Here is a 21667-nt window from a genome sequence, read left to right as displayed (position 1 = left end):
GGATCTCACTGCCTTGTCTGAACGGGGAAAGATGAAGCTACACGTACACGTAGAGCAGTGACCCGCAGATACTGCAGATCTGCGGAAAAACGTGAACAGGAAACGGGATCAGGTGACCGCTTTGGTCTCGCATCCCCAGACAGAGAACCAGCTACCCACCACTCTGTGGAAAGAAGCAAAATTGCCGCTCACATCTCCTCTCGCCTTAAATGTATTAGACATTTCAACCCCCAGGAAAAATATATCGTCTGTCCACTCTATCTATTCCTCTCGTAATCTGTAAAACGTCCATCCAGTCTCAACCCAGCCTGCGCCGCTCTGGAGAAATCAACACAAGTTTGTCCAGCCTCTCGTTATAGCTCATGCCCTCTAATCCAGGCAGTGTCCTGGTAAACCTCTTCTGAACACTATCGAAAGCCCCGGCATCCTTCCGAGAATGGGGGCGACCAGAACTGTATGAAACACTCCAGATGTGGACTAACTAGTTTTATAAAACTGTGTTACGAACTGAAACGTTTTAGAAACGAACCAGCAGCAATAGAGTTCGCACTGGAGTCTGATTTTGATGTTAAAATCACTCTCTTTATAGTATCTATTTATAATATAGTAACTTAACGAAATAATGAAAGTTAGCAGTGTTATGTGTGTATGTGTGTAAATATAATTCCCAGACTATCGAGCATGAGGGAACAAAGCTTAGAGTCTTGAGATGGTAAAGTAGGAAAGTTCAGTAATCCACGGAATAAATGATAGGAGAGAGATATTTGTAATACAGGGTGAAAAGGCAGTTTCTTCAAAATAACCGTCGACGAAGTTCTTATCCGTTGAATCCGTCCACATACGAGTTATCAGCGAAAGTGACCTGTCACAGGAATACCGTCTTCCAGGGGTTACCACACAACACACCCAGACAAGGGTTAACACAAGATATTCCAAAACTCACTCCTACGGATTATACGAAGTGACAGCCACACACATTCGTTGTGGTTCCGTGTACCGATGATCAACCCACTCTTGTGGGCAGAGGAGAGTTCCAAGCCTCGGCTGCGACTAACTGAAGCGATCAGCTTTTCCAGTCTCTCTCTCTCTCTCTCTTTAGATTGGCCGACTGCCTGTCTGCAGATCGCTCTCTCTCTCTTATGGTTCAGTCCACAGTCAGCGCTGTCAGCCTGTGACTGACGTCATAGCCCCGCCTCCTCACGCCGGCGCTCTTAAAGAAACAGTCACAGTACGACCGCAGGCTCGTAACAGCCGCAACACAACTTCCCGACTATTGAACTCAATTCTTCAAATAATAAAGACAACCATGCCATTTGCCTTCTTAACCACCCGATCAATCTGTGCAGTCTCTTTCAGGGAGCGATGAACTTGGAGTCTAAGATCCCTCTGATCATCAACACTGTTCAGGGTTTTGCATTTAACAGTGTACTGTCGCATACATTCGACCTACCGAGCTGCCAAGATGATCATCACTAATCAAATCTCACTGAGATTTCACAGGTCTTGTTGAATTTATTGCCAAGTGCACAAGTACGGGAAGGTACAGGGACAGAGAAACACTGACTTGTGGCAGCATCGCAGGCAAGTACATTCAGATAACACACGGAACACAAATTATACTATTCTCTGTCAGTAACAATCCATAAATATGTTTTATGTCATTAACGGTATGAAAAATACATTTTGTCATGATCAATATTAAAATGTGCATTTTGTGTCAATAACAGTCTTGGAAATGTTGAATTTGGTCCCTGTCTCCATTCCGCCTTAATCCACAACCAGCTCCTTTGTTTTTGACGGAATGAGGGAGAGGTTGTTTTCTTGACACAACTGCGTCGGGGTGATGACTTCTTCTCTGTCGGCTGCCTCGTTATTATTTGGGATTCGGCCGATCAATGTAGTGTAGTCAGCAAACTTAATTAGCAGATTGGAACCCGCCACTGCAGCCCCACAGTGCACTATGTACTGATTGCAAAGCTACGAAATTGCATGTGAATAGCCTCCCCTCCCCCAACTCCACTCTTTCTGCGTCACCAGCAGACTGGGACATCTCACATCTCGCTACCTCCGCCAGGACATTAAACTGTGAACAACTGTGGTCAGGGACTGATCTCTGGGGTACTCCAAACGCTACCTCCTTCCAGTCTGAAAACGACCCACTCATCCAGCCACACACTACCGGCAGTTTATCGATCTGCAACGGAAAAGCCTAATCACCTACTCCTGAGGGTCAATACCATTGCTGACTCTGAGTTTACCACCGTCAAATGCCGGGAGGGACATAATAATCAGAAAGTCTCTAGTCACAGCTGTGTAAATAAAATGTGATCTCAGTGGGTGTGTGGCGCATGCTCAGAATGCGAAAGAGACAGACAAACTGAGCCAAGTCACAGACTGATGAAGGGGAGGAATGATCCATTTTGATACAGAGAGTGAAGCAGAGAGTTTGATATTGTGCCTGATGCCGGAACTGTGGCCAGTTAGAAGATGAAGTCTTGTCCCCCCAAATTGTTTTGAGTTGTGACAGTGTTTTTCTCAGAAGGCACCATGAAAACTAAGTAATCTGAGTGGTTTGTAAACTTTTAACAGTTTAGAAAACTCAAAGGATTTGTCTATGGGAATCACAAACACAACAGCACGTTAGTTCCGCTGTATCTGTCAGTTCTCCAGTGCTTGAATGCGGCCAATCCTTGAATGTGGAGGCGGAGATGGCGGAGAAGACAACGGTCCCTCTTGCGACAAGGAGAGCACGAACATGTGTCCATGTCCGTGATCTGACTGGATACACTGCCATGACGTTGATAGTAGTGTGACGTCATTCACTGGCTCTGAATTTGGAAGGGATTCAATCGGCTATCGCAGATACACTAAAAGCTTCGCACTGGGAAGCGGCCGTTCACCTGCTCCGTGTGTGCGAAGAGACTCATTCAGTTAACCCACCTTGTGATGCTCCGGTGAGTTCACAATAAATAGAGGCCACATTTCTGTCCGGGGTGAGCAAAGAGTTTTACTCAATCACCCCAGCTGCTGCAACACCAGCAACTTCACATCAGGGAGGAGGTTCAAATCAGCTCCGTGTTAAATGTTTAACCATCACGGTGACTGAAGGCAGCTGCAGGTTCATGAGGGACTGTTACTGTCAGATTCTGCAGTTCTTGCGGCTGCTCATCGCACCCAGGACTGAACCCTGGTCACTGAGCATTGGAGGAGTCTGTTCTGCTGATGTTAGCCTTAAACTGGACTGGTGTTTAATATTGTGGATCTGTGAAAGATAAATCAGTCTGTATCAAATCCCGTGTGTCAGGTACTTTCAGTCTCTACCACACTCACTGTGTACTCTAGAGAGGCCACTCGGCCCATCTGGTCCTGGCCCATGTTTCTGTTCCATATCAAACATCAAAATCTATCCCTGCCATTCCCCTATCACTCTCCCTGAGATGACAGGTTGCAACTAGTCACCACTCCGTGGGATAGGAGATTTCCATTGAATTTCATAGAATCACAGAAATCTTCAACACATTACAGACCCTTTGGCCCACAATGTTGTGCCGACCATGTAACTTACTCTAGAAACTGCCAAGAATTACCCTACCGCATAGCCCCCTATTTTCCTAAGCTCCATGTACCTATCTAAGAGTCTCTTAAAAGACCCTATTGTATCCGCCTCTAGCACCGTCGCTGGCAGTGCGTTCCACACACACACCACTCTTTGCTTAAAAACCTTAGCTCTGACATCTCCTCTGTACCTATTTCCAAGCAGCTTAAACCTATTCCCCCTCGTGTTAACCGTTTCAGCCCTGGGAAAAAAGCCTCTGACTATCCACAAGACCAATGCCTCTCATCATCTTATGCACCTGCATGAATTTCATGCATGATTTTCTCCAGACTGAATAAGACGATGAGCTCACTGTGGTTGTGACGTTCTTCAGGGCTCTGGACGAAGTTGGTTAAACTCCTTCTTTTCCGCTCTTTTCAACGTTTTGAGTCATTTTCACCAATTTTAAAGGACTGTGCCTCAGACAGCACGATTGTTACGTACCAGCAGCAATAGATCACTAATGGAGTCTGGTTTCGATGTGAAAATCACTAGCTTTATCTGTATCTACTCTAAATATAAAAGATTAAACGAAATAAACAGAAGTTAACAGTGTTGTGCGTATATATAGCTCCCAAACTATCAAGCTTGGGAAACAAAGCTTAAAGTCGTAAGATGGTAAAGTAGAAAAGTTCAGTAATCCACGGAATAAGTGAGTGAGAGGAGAAATTTGTAAATCCACTCGAAAATGTAGCATTTTGAGTGTGTGTGTCTCTGTATTTCCAGCAACTGCAGAATCTCCTGTGTTTTATATCTGCATTTTACTTTGGCATTGGATACACGTTGATATCGAGTATATTGTTTATGGGAGCTTTCGGCGTTAAAACAGCTGCAGATTTTTCTATACACACACGAAAAAAATGAGGTATGAATATTGAAACAGAGCTTGCAGAAATATTTAATGGCACCGTGATTAACCATAAGGCCGTGCGTTTAAAATTTCGCTGGCGCTGAAGCACCGAACAGATGCGCAGGCGTTAGGGCTGATGACGTCCCCAAGTATCACGCATGCGTACAGTACACAGAAGGCCTTGGAAATAGCGTCTGCAGGTAAGATCGATTCTCTGTGTTTTTATCTTAAACACCGACTGAGGAACGATTCCTGTGAACTGCGGGCACCGTAGTCCGCAATCCCGGGACCGTCCTGCTCTCTCCCCTCTCTCTCAGCCCCGCGATCCGTACACGGGCCCCGGGGAGCTTCCGGCTGATGAGGGAATGGGAACCGATGGATCTCTCAGACAGAGCTGAGCTCCAGCTATCTAAATGCAACGATTAGGAACTAGGAGAAAGGGAACAAAATCGTTTATATCACCAGTTGAGAAAATCAGCTTTGTTCTACCTCCAATCACAAACAAGAGAAAATCTGCAGATGCTGGAAATCCAAGCAACATACACAAAATGCCGGCGGAACTCAGCATTAGTACTCTTTTCCATAGCTGATGCCTGGCCTGCTGAGTTCCTCCAGCATTTTGTGTGTGTTCTTGTAATGGACTTTTCTAGCGGTGAGAACATGTTTTGTCCAATTCTGTCTAGGTACCTAGTGATATCAAACACCTTTGTCCTGGGCAACAAGTAGCTTTCACATCACAAATGTGCCAGACTCCAATGAGACAGACTACTGCCCTTCCCTTCATATTCATTGGCATTGTCATCACTGAGTTCACCACCATCAGTCATTGGGGGAGGGTTCAGGGGGAATATTTATGTAGAATACAGAAACTAGTGATCCCTGTGTGTATTGTGATGCAAAAGTTGCTGGAGAATTTGCAAGTGGGAAGAAGTGAAGTGATATTTGGAAATCTGACTTTTTAAAGCATAGTTTAGCAAGCAAATCACATATGGACAATGTGCAAAAGCTTTGGTGAGAAAATCCTTCATTACCCGTTACGAACCCAGAGGAGATCAAAATTCCTATTGACCGTGATTTGTTGGCTGTGAAAATGAATACATCTCTATATAAAATTCACTGTGCACATCTTGTCACTGGGTAAAAAATGCACAGTACAAGATTTATGTACACACTGGTTATTACAAGTTAGAGGGTGTATTGGAGGGAAGGAGGGGAGACCTCCAGTGTCTCTGATGCCCTCACCTACAAGATGTGCAGCTTGTAACCCGGCACTTTAACGAGTTGGAACTTGAAATGGATGAATTTTGGATCATCCAGCAGTTGGAGGGGGTGATAGATATAGATAGATAGATACTTTATTCATCCCCATGGGGAAATTCAACATTTTTTTTTCCAATGTCCCATACACTTGTTGTAGCAAAAACTCATTACATACAATACTTAACTCAGTAATAATATGATATGCATCTAAATCACTAACTCAAAAAGCATTAATAATAGCTTTAAAAAAAAACATGAGGAGAGGTGAGTTACACCCAAGGTGCAGGACACAGGGAACTGTGTGAGAGTCAGGAAGGGGAATGAGGTTAAATAGCCATCGCAGAGTATTTTGTTGCTATCCCGCACAACAGCGGGTGGACCACTTTAGACACTGTTGGGGGCAATTACCTGACAGACAAAAGTCAAAGGGGTGATAGGAGATTTGTTAGTTAGGGGAACAGACCAAGAGGCAACTAATATCCTAGTGATAAGGCTTGCTAGAGGTAGTGCGGGGGGTGGGGGTGATGTGGTTTAAATAAGTTGTAGGGGGAATGGGAGCTAGATTGATAGAACATATAGTGGAGAGGGTGAATTGAATTGACTTTATTACAAATATCCTTCATATAGATGAGGAGTAGAAATATTTACGTTACGTTACCATCTAAATGTGCAATGTGTAATTTAAATTAACTCATAATAATTAGTTTGTATATAGGACAGTCAAGAAAACAGAAATCAATTAATCAGTCTGATGGCCTGGTAGAAGATGATGTCCCTGTTGCTCCTTTCGCTGTGGTACCGTTTCCTGGATGGTAGCAGCAGGAACAGTTTGTGGTTGTGGTGAACTGAGTCCCCAATATCCTTTGGGCCATTTTTACACAAATCCATACCTCTACCATCCAGGCTCCCATCCAAACTTCTTTTAAATGGTGAAACCGAGCTCATATTCACCACTTGTGCTGGCATCTCATTCCACACTCTCACAATCATTTCAGTAAAGAGCTTTTCCAAATGTTCCCGTTAAATTTTCACCAACCCACTTACCCATGCCGTCTAGTTGTCACCCAACCTCAGTGGAAAAAGCTGCTTGCATTTATTTACCCAATCTTCTCCCTCATGATTTTGTAGACTTCTGACAAATCCTCAAAGCAATGTGTAATTTCCTTGTTTATGTTTAGAGCCTTTTTTAGGTGTATAAGATGATGAGGGACATTGATCGTGTGCACAGCCAGCGGTTTGTTATCCCAGGGCTGAAATGTGTGGAATGCACTGCCGGCTTTTTCGGTGAGCGTGTTTCAGTTACTGTGGGGCCAGGAACCCATGCAGCTCAGTGGGAACAGGGAATAATACCAATGGAGAGAGTCAAACTGAGCCAGGTCACAGATTGGAGATGGCAGAAATGCTCCATTCTTATAGAGACAGGAGGAGCATCAGAGAGTTTGATGGTCATTCCAGATACCAGCACTGTGCCCAGTTAGATGATGATTTCTCTCTTCAACTTGGGTTGAACCTCACTGTAACTGTGTGATGTCAGATCACACCTTGACAACTCGGTGATCTCATCTGAAATGTTGTCCTACACCCACTGATGGATTTTGTATATCTTTTTACAGGTTACAAATCACAAGGTATTTCTCTACGGGAATCTAAAACACAACACACCAGTTTTGCTGTCTCTGTCCAGATATTTAAGAAGTGGAGCAAGCGATTCACTCGATCATCATTCCTGCTCAGACTGCGGAGAGGGATTCACTCTATCATCTGATCGACTGGCACGCCTGTCATTTTCAATGGATAGGGGGTGCCCATTCACCTGCTCAGACAGTGGGAATGGATTCAGATGGACATTTCAACTGAAGGGACATCAATAAGTTCACACTGGGACAAGGCCATCCACCTGTTCTGTGTGTGAGAAAGGATTCAGTTGGTCTTCCCACCTGTGGACACACCAGTCAGTTCACACTGGGGCAGAGGCTGGTCATTTACTGAATTTGTGTGGAAGGTTTTACTCGGTCATCTGACCAAATGGTTCACCAGCAAGTCCACACTGAGGAGTGGCTGTTCACCTGCTCAGACTGTGGGAAAGGATTCACTGTCATCTAAACTGAAGCTACATCAGCGAGTTCACACTGGGGAGAGGCCATTCACCTGCTCAGACTGTGGGAAGGGATTCACTCAGTCATCCCACCTGCATGCACACAGGTCAGTTCACACGGGGGAGACGCCGTTTACCTGCTCATACTGTGGGGAGGGATTCATTTTGTCATCGCAGCTACTGAGACACCAGTCAGTTCACACTGGGGAGTGGCCATTCAACTGCTCAGTGTGTGGGAAGGGATTCACTCGGTCATCCCACGTACACAGTCACCAGCGAGTTCACACTGGGGAGAAGCCGTTCACCTGCTCAGTGTGTGGGAAGGGATTCACTCAGTCATCCACCCTACAGAGACATCAGCAAGTTCACACTGGGGAGAAGCCGTTCACCTGCTCACTGTGTGGGAAGGGATTCACTTGTTCACCTGACCTGAAGGTACATCAGAGAGTTCACACTGGGGAACGGCCATTCAGATGCTCAGACTGTGGGAAGAGATTCACTTGTTCACGTAACCTGAAGGTACATCAGAGAGTTCACACTGGGGAACGGCCATTCAGATGCTCAGACTGTAGGAAGGGATTCACTTGTTCACCTGACCTGAAGGTACATCAGAGAGTTCACAATGGGGAACGGCCTTTCACATGCTCAGACTGTGGGAAGGGATTCACCTGCTCATCCCAACTGAAGATACATCAGAGAGTTCACACACGGGCGCGGCCATTCACCTGCTTAGACTGTGGGAAGGGATTCACTAGATCATCCGACCTATTGGTACACCAGCGAGTTCACACCGGGGAGCGGCCATTCACCTGCTCAGTCTGTGGGAAAGGATTTACTTCGTCATCCCACCTATTAGCACACCAGCGAGTTCACACAGGGGAGCGGCCATTCACCTGCTCATACTGTGGTAAGGGATTCACTAGGTCATCCGACCTATTGGTACACCAGCGAGTTCACACCGGGGAGCGGCCATTCACCTGCTCATACTGTGGTAAGGGATTCACTAGGTCATCCGACCTATTGGTACACCAGCGAGTTCACACCGGGGAGCGGCCATTCACCTGCTTAGACTGTGGGAAGGGATTCACTCAGTCATCTGCACTGAAGGTACATCAGAGAGTTCACACTGGGGAACGGCCGTTCACCTGCTCAGACTGTGGGAAGGGATTCACACGGTCATCTAAACTGAAGGTACATCAGCGAGCTCACACTGGAGAGAAGCCATTCACCTGCTCAGACTGTGGGAAGGGATTCACTCAGTCATCTCAACTGAAGGTACATCAGCGAGTTCACACTGGAGAGAGGCCGTTCACCTGCTCAGACTGTGGGAAGGGATTCACTCAGTCATCCCAACTGATGGTACATCTGCGAGTTCACGCTGGGCAAGGCCATTCAGCTGCTCAGACTGTGGGAAGGGATTCACTCAGTCAGCCCACCTACAAGCACACTGGTCAGTTCACACTGGGGAGAGGCCGTTCACAGACTCAAGCCTGAATTATCCCTCTGTGTAGATGCTACAGTGTAGCATACACAGTAGCCCACGCAAGTGGCCTATGCCGTTGTGAGCATTTTTACTTGTGAGTTCGTGTGTCTGCGTTGCTCTGGCAAAATGCTAGTTGGTGTTGAGGTTCTATGGCACTGTGTTGAATTGACTTGTGGCGTTGGGAACAATGGCGACTGCTGAGTACATTTTGTTGGAGTTGGAGCTAATCGATGTTGAACAAGAGTTACTTTTATTGAAATTACTGCAGCGCAGAAAAGAGAGAAGTTTTTCCATTTGTTAGTGCAGTTCATGATGTCCAAAGCGATGTTTGTGGAAATTTATTTGCATGAATTTCATGTCATTTGCCATTCTTTATAATATACCAATGAAGAGTTGTACAAATGTAAATATTTTCTGACTTCCTCACTTAACCTCTCCTTGATTTGGCCCATTTTCCAACTTCGAAGCAACAGGAAATCCCTGGGAGGAAATGTGTTGCTACCAAGCAGACCGATCACAGTTCCCGCAGTCTGTGATGCACAGTCAGCGGGAGACGCTCATGGAGTGAGTACTGTTTTAGATTCGCTCCATAACCTTTACTTTTTTTAACCTTTGATCACCCTTATCTAACTTATTTTTACCAACACCAAAAGATTCTTGCTATTTTCTTGGGCTTATTGTTAAGAGTTTATTGTGAATTTTTGAAGATATGCAAACAGAAATGGCTCTTAGATCTAAAGGACGAGAACCTGGGTGCAACCTGAATGGTAATGGAAAGAAGCAAGCTCATCCGCAACGCACTGAATTAACTTATGAACTGTTTATGGAGGTTTTGGATAAAAAATTCGATGAACTACAACAAATTTTTAAACAAGGTATAAAGGCTTTTCAAGATGATATGGTTAAGATGGATTTATTAATTAACCAGCAACAAGTTCTTATCGCGTCTCTGTAAGAAGAAGCTCGGAAACGAGATTTGACAATTGAAAAATTGCAACAGGATTTAATTTCGACCACTAAGTTGGTGGAAACACTTAAAGCCAAGAGTGTCGACTTTGAGAATTGGTCCAGAAGACAGAACCTACGTATACTTGGTCTCCCAGACGGCATAGAAAAAGACGACCCTTCGAAATATTTTGCTCAACTTTTAAAAGATGCATTCCCACGGTTTTCCCAGATAACTCCCCGTTACTTGATCAAGCACATAGAATTTGGCGTTGTTCATCGAGTGCTCCAGCTAAAAATTCAGTTGTAATTGTCCGGTTTCATTATGTACACGACAAAGAACAACTTATTCGTGTGGCTCGGCGGGTTGGAATGGTTAAATTTCGAGATTACCATTTCCGTTTGGTTGAAGATTTTAGTCCTGAAGTTATGAAGAAAAGGCTTCTTTTTAAACCTCTGATGTCTGAATGTTATGAGAAAAATCTAAAACCTGCGCTCTTATACCCTGCAAAGCTTAGAATCTCTCCATCGAATGCTCCACGCCAGGTTTTCCTTTCTACATCTGAAGCGAGAAAGTATCTGGAGGAGAACTTCCCTACTGGTACAGACACTAATCTCTAATAAATGAGTGATTCTGATCGTGTAAGATGGTTTTTGATTCCTCAAACCAGAGTTAGTCTCTGGTTATTGGTGTAGGTTTATCCTATACTTTATATTTAAGTTAAAGTGTGTTTTCGTTATATTAATCGCTCTGTTTTATACACTTTAACCATTATACTATATTTTTGACTATTATTTTTGTTCCCTCGAAGGTATATTTTTAACCCTTCGAAGGTGAATTCTTTTTTATTAAGATGGTGGTTTTTTGGAAAAATATTCTTGGTTTTGTTTAAGATGGCGTTATTTTTGCTTTTCTCGTCTTCTTCCTATAATGCATCGCTTATCATAGTTTAAATATTTCTTGATTTGTTTGGGTTATAACCCGATTTATAAGCTTTTAATGATTTTATTCTTTTTTTTTACAACTAAGTATATTAAGAAGTATGGTTTTTAGTATAGTGATTATAATTTTTAAAGTTGGGGTGGTTTTTTAATATATATCCTTTATATACAGAGTGGTCTTCCGCTGATATGGGGGTAGAATTAGTCTCATTTTTTTCCTTTTTCTAGCCATATTTTGGCTTCTTTTTCTTGTGGGGGTGGGGGATGGTCTGTTTTCTAATTTAATTTTTCTTTTACCAGTTTGTTTTAGTTTTTTCATTTGGGCTGTTTTTGAACTACAGATATGTCTACGGTGTCGTCACCTCCGGGTCCGCTCTTTATTTTTGTTCCTCTTCCAGGTGCATGAGTTTATAATTTGGTTAACCCTTTTTATACCAAAGGGTTGATTTTAGAAGCATGGCTCAGACCATTAATTTTGTGTCTTGGAATACTAATGGTTTAAACCATCCGATTAAATGAAAGAAGATTTTCAAAGTATTCCAAAGACTTAATGCTCATATCATTTTTGTACAAGAAACTCATGTGAGGAAGGAGGACAAATATCGCTTTTTTATCTCTTGGCGGGGTCAACAGCATCATTCGAATTCGAATGCCAAAGTTAAGGGAGTTTCAATTTTTATTGACTCCTCTATTGCATTTATTCAACACGATATCCTTTCGGATACGAAAGGTAGATTTTTGTTAATTACGGGTTTACTTTGTAATAAAAAGGTTGCTATGGTTAATGTTTATGCTCCAAATGTGGATTGTCCTGATTTTTTTAAGTCCTTATTTACTTCTTTACCTAATCTAAATGAATATAAGTTAATAATGGGTGGTGACTTTAATAGTTGTTTAAATCCTTTGATGGACAAATCTATATCTATTCAGATTTTACTGAATAAGTCGGCCACTTGTATTAACTCCTTTTTGACTGATAATGGAATTTTTGATATTTGGAGATTTCGGCATCCTAACGACAAAGTGTTTTCTTTTTTCTCACATATTTATCATTCTTATTAGAGAATTGACTATTTTGTTATTGATTTGTTTTATTCCATCGGTAATTGGTTGTAATTATGATATTATAGCTATCTCTGACCATGCTCCATTAAAACTTTCTATTAAATTTATGGATACAGCTTCTAATGTTAGACAATGGCGATTTGACTCTAACTTATTGCAAGATCCGGACTTTATTAAATTTATGAAGGAGCAGATCGATTTCTTCTTTTCAACTAATTCCACGGATGATATTTCTTGCGGAACACTTTGGGACACTTTTAAAGCGTATATACGTGGACAGATCATCTCTTACTCTGTTGGTCTGAGAAAACGCATTAAGAAGGGAACTCTTTTATTGGTTGATAAAATTAAAGAGATTGACAAGAAATATTCGATCACTCCTAGTAAGGAGCTTTACAAACAAAGGGTTGAACTTCAAACGGAACATAGTTTATTACTTATATCTCCGATTGAAAATCAATTAATGAAAACCAGATCTGATTTTTATATACATAGTGATAAATCGGGTAAACTGTTAGCTAGTCAGTTGAAGAATGTTTTGGTTAAACGTCAAATCACTAAGATTTGTCAGCAGAATGGGGATTTGACAGTTAACCATGATGAGATAAATAAGTCATTTCAAGACTTTTATACCTCCCTGTATCAATCTGAATTCCCTCAGGATCATAATACCATGTGTGATTTTCTTGGGAAATTGAATTTTCCAAAATTATCATCCGATGATCTTTCAATATTAGATACTCCTATTACGGATGCACAAATTAAAGGGGTTATTTCCTCAATGAATTCTGGGAAAGCACCAGGTCCAGAAGGGCATACAGTAGAATTTTTAAAATGTTTTTCCGCTACTCTTTCTCCTTGGTTATGCAGGGTTTTTGAAGAAGCAATGAGATTGGGGAATTTGCCGCAATCTTTTTATAGAGCTTCCATTTCTTTAATACTGAAGAAAGATAAAGACCCTACTGACTGTGCATCCTATAGACCAATATCTTTATAGAATGTGGACTCCAAGATCTTTTCCAAGTTACTGGCTTCCAGGCTGGAGAAGGTATTACACCAAATTATTTCGGAAGATCAAACCGATTTTATTAAAAATCGCTATTCTTTTTTCAATGTTAGGAGATTACTGAATATTGTTTATACTCCTTCACATAGCACTTCAGAATGTGTTATTTCATTAGATGCGGAGAAAGCATTTGATAGAGTTGAATGGCCTTACTTATTTTATGTGTTGGAGAAGTTTAATTTTAGTCCAACATTCATTTTTTGGATTAAACTGATTTATCACACTCCAGTAGCCTCGGTGTTTACTAATAATCAAAGATCTCCCTTTTTTCGTATATTTCGGGGCACTAGACAAGGCTGTCCTCTTAGCCCATTACTATAAAACATTGCTTTAGAACCTTTGGCAATTGCCATCAGAGAATCACAGGATATTTCGGGTATTAATCGTGGGACAGATATTCATAAGGTATCTTTGTATGCAGATGATTTATTATTATTCATTTCTAACGCTGAGAAATCTATTCCAGCAGTTCTATCATTGTTGGCTCAATTTAGTGAGTTTTCTGGGTATAAGTTAAATCTTAATAAGAGTGAATTGTTTCATTTGAATAGACAGGTCCCAAGTTATGGAAATTTACCTTTTAAATTAGTTAATGACTCTTTTATTTACTTAGGGATTAAAAATCACAAAAAACCATAAAGAATTATTTAGGTTTAACTTTTTACCTTTAATTGATCAGATTAAAAGCTTGTTTACTAAGTGGTCACCATTATCTTTATCTCTGATAGGTAGGATTAATGCTAATAAGATGGTTATTTTACCTAAGTTTTTATATATTTTTCAAGCGGTACCAACTTTTATTCTGAAATCTTTTTTTACTAATGTTGATTCAAAAATTTCCTCATATATATGGCAGAATAAAAATCCCAGGTTAGGTAAAATATACTTACAGAAGACAAAGAAGGAAGGTAGGTTGGCATTACCTAATTTCAGATTTTATTATTGGGCAGTTAATATTAGATATATGTTATGTTGGTTGAAAGACTGGGATGGATCTTTTGGCCCTCATTGGGTGAGTTTGGAAATTAAATCGGTACCAGGTGATGCTCTGGGTTCTATTTTAGGGACTTCTCTCCCTTTTGCTCTTTCTAAATTGCCGAAACGAATTGACAACCCGATAGTTAAACATACTTTACGTATATGGTTTCAATTTCGGAAATTTTTCGGGTTGACTCAATTCGTTTTAAATATTCCTATTGTATCTAATTGCTTTTTCCACCCTTCAATTATAGATCAAGCTTTTTCGGCTTGGAAAACTAAGGGATTACTAAGATTTTCTGATTTATTTTCGGACAATTGTTTTATGTCTTTTGAGCAATTATCTAATAAATATAATGTGCCTAGAGTTCATTTTTTTTTATATTTACAGATTAGGCATTTTTTAAGTACGGTACTTCCTACGTTTCCAAATTTTGTGTCTTCAGATATTTTGGAGAGTTTGTTTGAATTAAACCCTTTTCAAAAAGGGCTTATATCAAAACTTTATAATGTAATTATGAAGATACGTTCAGAGCCCCTTTATAAGACAAAAAATTTTTGGGAAATAGAGCTTAATCTTATTATTCCTATTGAGAATTGGGATAGAATTCTTCAATTAATTAATACATCATCTATATGTGCCAAACATTCATTAATACAATTTCAGGTCGTACATAGGGCCCATATGTCCAAGGCTAAATTAGCTCATTTTTATTCTTATATAAACCCTATTTGTGATAGATGTCAGTTTGAAATCGCGTCTTTAACTCATATGTTTTGGTCATGTCCGCTTTTGGAAAAAATATTGGAAAGATATTTTTGATATTATCTCTGCAGTATTGTACATCGATTTACAACCCCATCCTATTACCGCAATTTTTGGTTTACCAATGATGGACTCACTTCATTTATCTTCCGCCTGTCGAATGATTGCATTTCTCACTTTGGTGGCTACAAGATCTATTTTGTTGAATTGGAAGGAAATTAATCCTCCCACTGTATTTCACTGGCTTTCTCAAACTATGTTATGTTTAAATTTAGAAAAGATTAGAAGTCATGTACTCGATACTTCTATTAAATTTGAAAAGATATGGAGACCATTTATTCAATATTTTCATATGATGTAATATGACCCTGTTCCAAGCTTATTGGATTTTTCAGCTTTAATCTTATTTATGTTGAGAGGATCGGAATTGACGACACTGATGATTATGTATTCTTGTGAGATATTATAAACAACCCTTTTTTTTCTTTTTCAAGTTTTTCTTTTTTCTTCTTTTTTTGCTTCTTTTTTCTTCTTCATTAACTATCAGTTTAGTCAATTTCTCCATTCTTATAGAGACAGGAGGAGCATCAGAGAGTTTGATAGTCATTCCAGATACCAGCATTGTGCCCAGTTAGATGATGATTTCTCTCTCCAACTTGGGTTGAACTTCACTGTAACTGTGTGATGTCACCTTGATAACTCAGTGATCTCATCTGAAATGGTGTCCTACACCCACTGATGGATTTTGTATATCTTTTTACAGGTTACAAATCACAAGAAATTTCTCTACGGGAATCTAAAACACAACACACCAGTTTTGCTGTCTCTGTCCAGATATTTAAGAAGTGGAGCAAGCGATTCACTTGATCATCATTCCTGCTCAGACTGCGGAGACGGATTCACTCTATCATCTGATCGACTGGCACGTCTGTCATTTTCAACGGGTGAATGCCCATTCATCTGCTCAGACAGTGGGAATGGATTCAGATGGACATTTCAACTGAAGGGACATCAATAAGTTCACACTGGGACAAGGCCATCCACCTGTTCTGTATGTGAGAAAGGATTCAGTTGGTCTTCCCACCTGTGGACACACCAGTTAGTTCTCACTGGGGCAGAGGCTGGTCATTTACTGAATTTGTGTGGAAGGTTTTACTCGGTCATTTGACCAAATGGTTCACCAGCAAGTCCACACTGAGAAGTGGCTGTTCACCTGCTCTGACTGTGGGAAAGGATTCACTAAGTCATCTAAACTGAAGGTACTTCAGCGAGTTCACACTGGAGAGAGGCCATTCACCTGCTCAGACTGTGGGAAGGGATTCACACAGTCATCCCAACTACAAGCACACAGGTCAGTTCACACGGGGGAGAGGCCGTTTACCTGCTCATACTGTGGGGAGGGATACATTTTGTCATCGCAGCTACTGAGACACCAGTCAGTTCACACTGGGTAGAGGCCGTTCAGCTGCTCAGACTGTGGGAAGGGATTCACTCAGTCATCCACACTAATAGCTCACCAGCGAGTTCACACTGGGGAGCGGCCATTCACCTGCTCCGTCTGTGGGAAGGGATTCACTTCTTCACCTGAAGTGAAGGTACATCAGAGAGTTCACACTGGGGAACAGCCGTTCAGATGCTCAGACTGTGGGAGGGGATTCACTTTGTCATCTCACCTAATGGTTCATCAGCGAGTTCACACAGGGGAGCGGCCATTCACCTGTTCAGACTGTGGTAAGGGATTCACTCGGTCATCTCACCTATTGGCACACCAGCGAGTTCACACAGGGGAGCGGCCATTCACCTGTTCAGACTGTGGTAAGGGATTCACTCGGTCATCTCACCTATTGGCACACCAGCGAGTTCACACTGGGGAGCGGCCATTCACCTGTTCAGACTGTGGTAAGGGATTCACTCAGTCATCTCAACTGAAGGTACATCAGCGAGTTCACACTGGGCAAGGCCATTCAGCTGCTCAGACTGTGGGAAGGGATTCACTCAGTCAGCCCACCTACAAGCACACTGGTCAGTTCACACTGGGGAGAGGCCATTCACAGACTCAAGCCTGAATTATCCCTCTGTGCAGACGCTACAGTGTAGCATACACAGTAGCCCACGCAAGTGGCCTATGTCATTGTGAGCATTTTTACTTGTGAGTTCGTGTGTCTGCGTTGCTCTGGCAAAACGCTAGTTGGTGTTGAGGTTCTATGGCACTGTGTTGAATTGACTCATGTGGAGTTGGGAACGATGGCGACTGCTGAGTTCATCTTGTTGGAGTTGGAGCTAATAGATGTTGAACAAGAGTTACTTTTATTGAAATTACTGCAGCGCAGAAAAGAGAGAAGTTTTTCCATTTCTTAGTGTAGTTCGTGACGTCCAAACCGATGTTTGTGGAAATTTATTTGCATGAATTTCATGTCATTTGCCATTCTTTATAATATACCAATGAAGAGTCGTACAAATGTAAATATTTTCTGACTTCCTCACTTAACCTCTCCTCTATTTGGCCCATTTTCCAACTTCGAAGCAACAGGAAATCCCTAGGAGGAAATGTGCTGCTACCAAGCAGACCCATCACAGTTCTGGCGGTCTGTGACGCACAGTTACATTTTCGTAAGGTGCGCATTAGGCTACGGCATACGGTATGGCCTAGGGTGCCGCGTCAGGTACGTGGCTATGCGGAGCGTATGGCGTAGCTTACACGGTGAAGCATAATTCAGGCTTCAGTGTGTGGGAAGTGATTCACTTGGACATCTCAACTGCAGAGACACCAGCGAGTTCACACTGGGGAGAGGCCGATCTCATGCTCAGACTTTGGGAAGAGATTCTCTCAGCGAAATCAACCTGATGTGCATGACTGAGTTCACACTGGGGAGAGACCCTTCACCTGCTGTATATTTCGGAAGCGATTCACTCAGTAATCTAACCCTATGCAACTCTTGCTTCAGCTCGCAGCTAAATATAGGGGGTGATAACCCCCCAGCCCGGCCAAACTTAAGAAATCTTGTTTGGGTGGATGTTGTGTGATGTGTGCCCTGTTACAAATCAGTACCCTGAAATAACAAACAGTACACAATATGTGAATAAATGACTGAGATGTATAATTCTTACTTTGATTAGATGATTAGTGAAGTAATCAAAAAGAAAGAAAAAGGGCCCACGCTCTTCTTCTCATCTCTCGCCAGCAAAAGGCCATGAAAATCTCTCTTCCAGACTCACAAGGAAGAACATTTCTGTCATTGGATAGCCGAACACTCCAAAACCCTGTTATCTCTAGTCTTACCCTAAACATTGCTGCTGCAGAGAAGCCATTAACTCAGCAGTGAAACATTGCAGAGAGTACACTGCATCAGCAGTGAAACCTTACAGCGCGTTACATTTGTGACACACTACCGGGTTCACACTGGGGAGAAAGTTTCAATAAGCTGCATGCTGGATATTTGTCCATCACCGTTGCTGAATGCAATTTTGAGAGTGATTGTAGGTGTTGAACTCTGCAATTATTGCTGCTGCTCACCACACCCAGTTCTCCATCCAGGTCACTGGGCATAGAAGGAGTTTCTTCTGCTGCACATTCACTTTTAATAGGACTGGAGTTTAATATTCTGGATCTGTGACAAATAAATCAGTTCTATTTTAATCACTATCTCTGGTACTTAGTGAATTTATAACACACCTAGTGTACAGTAGAGAGTCAACTCAGGCCGGCTGGACCTGATTCTGTTCCACAACAGATCTTTCAAATCCTCCCCTGTTGTTCACCTCTCACTCTCCCTGTGGTGATGGGTTCCAAATTGTCATCACTCTGGAAGAAGAGGTTTCCCTTGAATTTCCTGCAGACTGAAGAAGTCGAGCTGACTGCAGTTCTGTCTGAGATGTTCTTCACTCCTCAGATCTCAGGCTGAGGAAGAATGACATTGGGAGTGAACGTCCTTATTCAGGGCTCATTTGTCACCATCTCGTCTGCTCAGATCGTTGGGATGTCTCCCATGGAGGGTCATACTCATTCCACTGGTTAATGTTTTCTTCCAGAGTGATGATTTATTTTTCTGAGTTGGCCTCTCATGTACGTGTTCTGGTCTGTATTTCTCATCACGATTACATATACACACATGGAGTGCTGAATCCTGTTCATTTTTGATGAAAATATATAGGAGGGGTGATTGATATATTCGTGGCCTCAGGTGGAAGGAGTCAATTTTGGAAAACCTAGCACATTTATTTTTCAACGTAGTCCCGTCCTACATTTACACACTTAGTCCAGCAGTGGCTTGCAAAGGTTTGGGCACCCCTGGTCAAAATTTCTGTTCCTGTGAATAGCTCAGCGAGTAAAAGATGACCTGATTTGCAAAAGGCATAAAGTCAAAGATGACACATTTCTTTAATATTTTAAGCAAGATTAGATTTTAATTTCCATCTTTTACAGTTTCAAAATAACAAGAAAGGAAAAGGGCCCGAAGCAAAAGTTTGGGCGGCCTGCATGGTCGGTACTTATTAACAACCCATTTGGCAAGAAATACAGCTTGTAAATGCTCTTTGTAGCCAGCCAAGAGTCTTACAATTCTTGTTTAGGTAAATGTCTGGGTTCAGTCATAAACAGCAAAGTACTGATGTGGAAATTACAAATTAGAATATTATTAGAGTCACAGAGAGCAGCAGCAATGAAACAGGCCCTTCGGCCCCTCCAGTCAATGCCGACCTGTTTTTGTTGTTACTGCCTACTTCCAGCTACCTGCACCAGAGCCTCCATACACCTCCCATCCACGTCCTCACCCAAATTCCTCTTTAGTGTCTAAATCAAACCCACATCCTCCACTTCCACTGGCAGCTCATTCCACACTCTCACCAACCTCTGAGTGAAGAATCCCCCTTCAGATTCCCCTAAAATAATTCACTTTCACCCTGAACGTATGTCCAATGTCAGGGTGAGAGGGAGGACGGGGCAGAGAGGGAAGACAGTAAGGGGAGGGGGTGGTCGAATGCGCAGAGGGAAACAGAGCGGAGAGTTTATACTTAATATCTTTAAGAAAACCTAATTGTTTGAACTTGCTGCAAACCTACTCTCCATATCCTGTACATTCTTAACCAAATTATTGATCTAGATGACGTAGCAATGGTTGATGTTCAAAGAATTCAACAAACTGTGCAAATGCAAATATCATTAAATATCAATGAATAATGAGCGCAATGGGGTGTAACCCTGGGGAACCTCACTAGCCCCGGGCCTCGAGTCCAATAAACAGCCTCCCACCATCACTCTCTGCTTCCTACCATCAAGACAACTGTGCATCCAGTGAGCCAGCTCTCCCTGGATCCCGTGTGATCTGACTTTCCACAGCAACTTACCATGTGAACCTTATCAAAGGCCTCACTGATGCCCATATCGGCCACGATCCTGGGACAGAGGTGTCACAGATCCGAGGGCATAGATTTAATCAGAGGATGAAGAGGTTTAGAGGGATCTGAGGAGGAGATTTCTCACTCAGAGAGTAGCTGAAACCTGGAACACACTGCCCGAGGTGGTGGTGGAGGCAGGTCCCTTCACAACATTTATGAAATGGATGAGCATTGAAACTGCCGAGATACAGTCGGCTATGAACCAAGTGCTGATAAATGGGACCAGTGTAGACAGTGAGTGGATGGTCAGAACAGGTATGGCCGGCCAAAGGCCTGTTTCCGTGCTGTGTGATCCACCACTCTGGACATGCTAAATTAACGATGGTGGCACCGCAAGGCATTGATTTCAAAACTCCACACCCCTCTCTAACCTGAAGTAAACCAGACTGAACCCCTTTGTCACCACTGGAAATAGCTATTTCTGTCAAGGTAATAGACAAATTGATCACTTTTGCTAAACAACTGGCAATTGATGAAGTTTCTGTGTCTTCCATTAATGTTGCTGCCTTACAGTAAAACTAACCCTCTCACTGTGTCAGAATCAGTGATTAAATCAGACTCCAAACACTGTGCTTTCATCCCTGCACGTTATAACTGGAACCATCTCACTGAGGGTCTGATGGAGACATGGGATCACATCTCCCCTGCTTCTGACATTTCAAATACCCTCAGAACGGTTTTCTGATTCAGTCTGAAGGTTATTGTACATTCAGCTCGTCGTCAGACCTGACAAACCATGTCTTCCCACAGCTGGTTCCACCTGTTGGTGTGTCCTCTTTCCTCCACCTCCAGGGAAGCTGCATCTCCACACTAACTCCTCACTGGAGACGACTGTCTGTACCCGTGACACAGGAAATCACATCACTGTCACTCTCCTGATACCGTGTCTGACCTGCTCACCTCCGGGTATCCTCCATCAACAAGCTCCTTCCTCAGTCACCGTCTGTGAGATTATATTAAAACACAATTACTGTTGAACGATCTATCAGGCAGCTCCTGTACCCCTCCACCCCGGACGTTGGTTTCCTGATTAAAACTGTCTCTCCTCAGCCCCTTACCCATTCCCTTTCCCTTTGCAAACTCCAGATATGCCAGCTGATGCGAATCCACTGTGAGGATATTTATATCTCACAGGAGGATGTAGAAACCCGTGTTGTTCTCTGATACAGAGGTCACTGACACCCCACCGCCATCCCAGTCTGCATCAACAGCCCATGACCGTGACAGC

At 42.4% G+C, this 21667-nt stretch overlaps 1 protein-coding gene across 1 annotated transcript in view; it reads left to right on the top strand.

Annotated features, from left to right (window-relative positions):
• Positions 1-21667, top strand: part of LOC140724166 (uncharacterized) — a 146133-nt gene that overhangs the window by 24096 nt on the left and 100370 nt on the right. Inside the window, 1 exon segment of the mRNA XM_073038651.1 lies at positions 16506-17105. Within this exon segment, the coding sequence (XP_072894752.1) occupies positions 16506-17105 (600 nt within the window).

The sequence above is a fragment of the Hemitrygon akajei genome, unplaced genomic scaffold (genome assembly GCF_048418815.1).
Source record: "Hemitrygon akajei unplaced genomic scaffold, sHemAka1.3 Scf000168, whole genome shotgun sequence".
Classification (NCBI taxonomy): Eukaryota; Metazoa; Chordata; class Chondrichthyes; order Myliobatiformes; family Dasyatidae; genus Hemitrygon; species Hemitrygon akajei.
The sequence above is the reverse complement of the archived record's forward strand: the minus strand, read 5'-3'. Positions and strand labels throughout refer to the sequence as shown.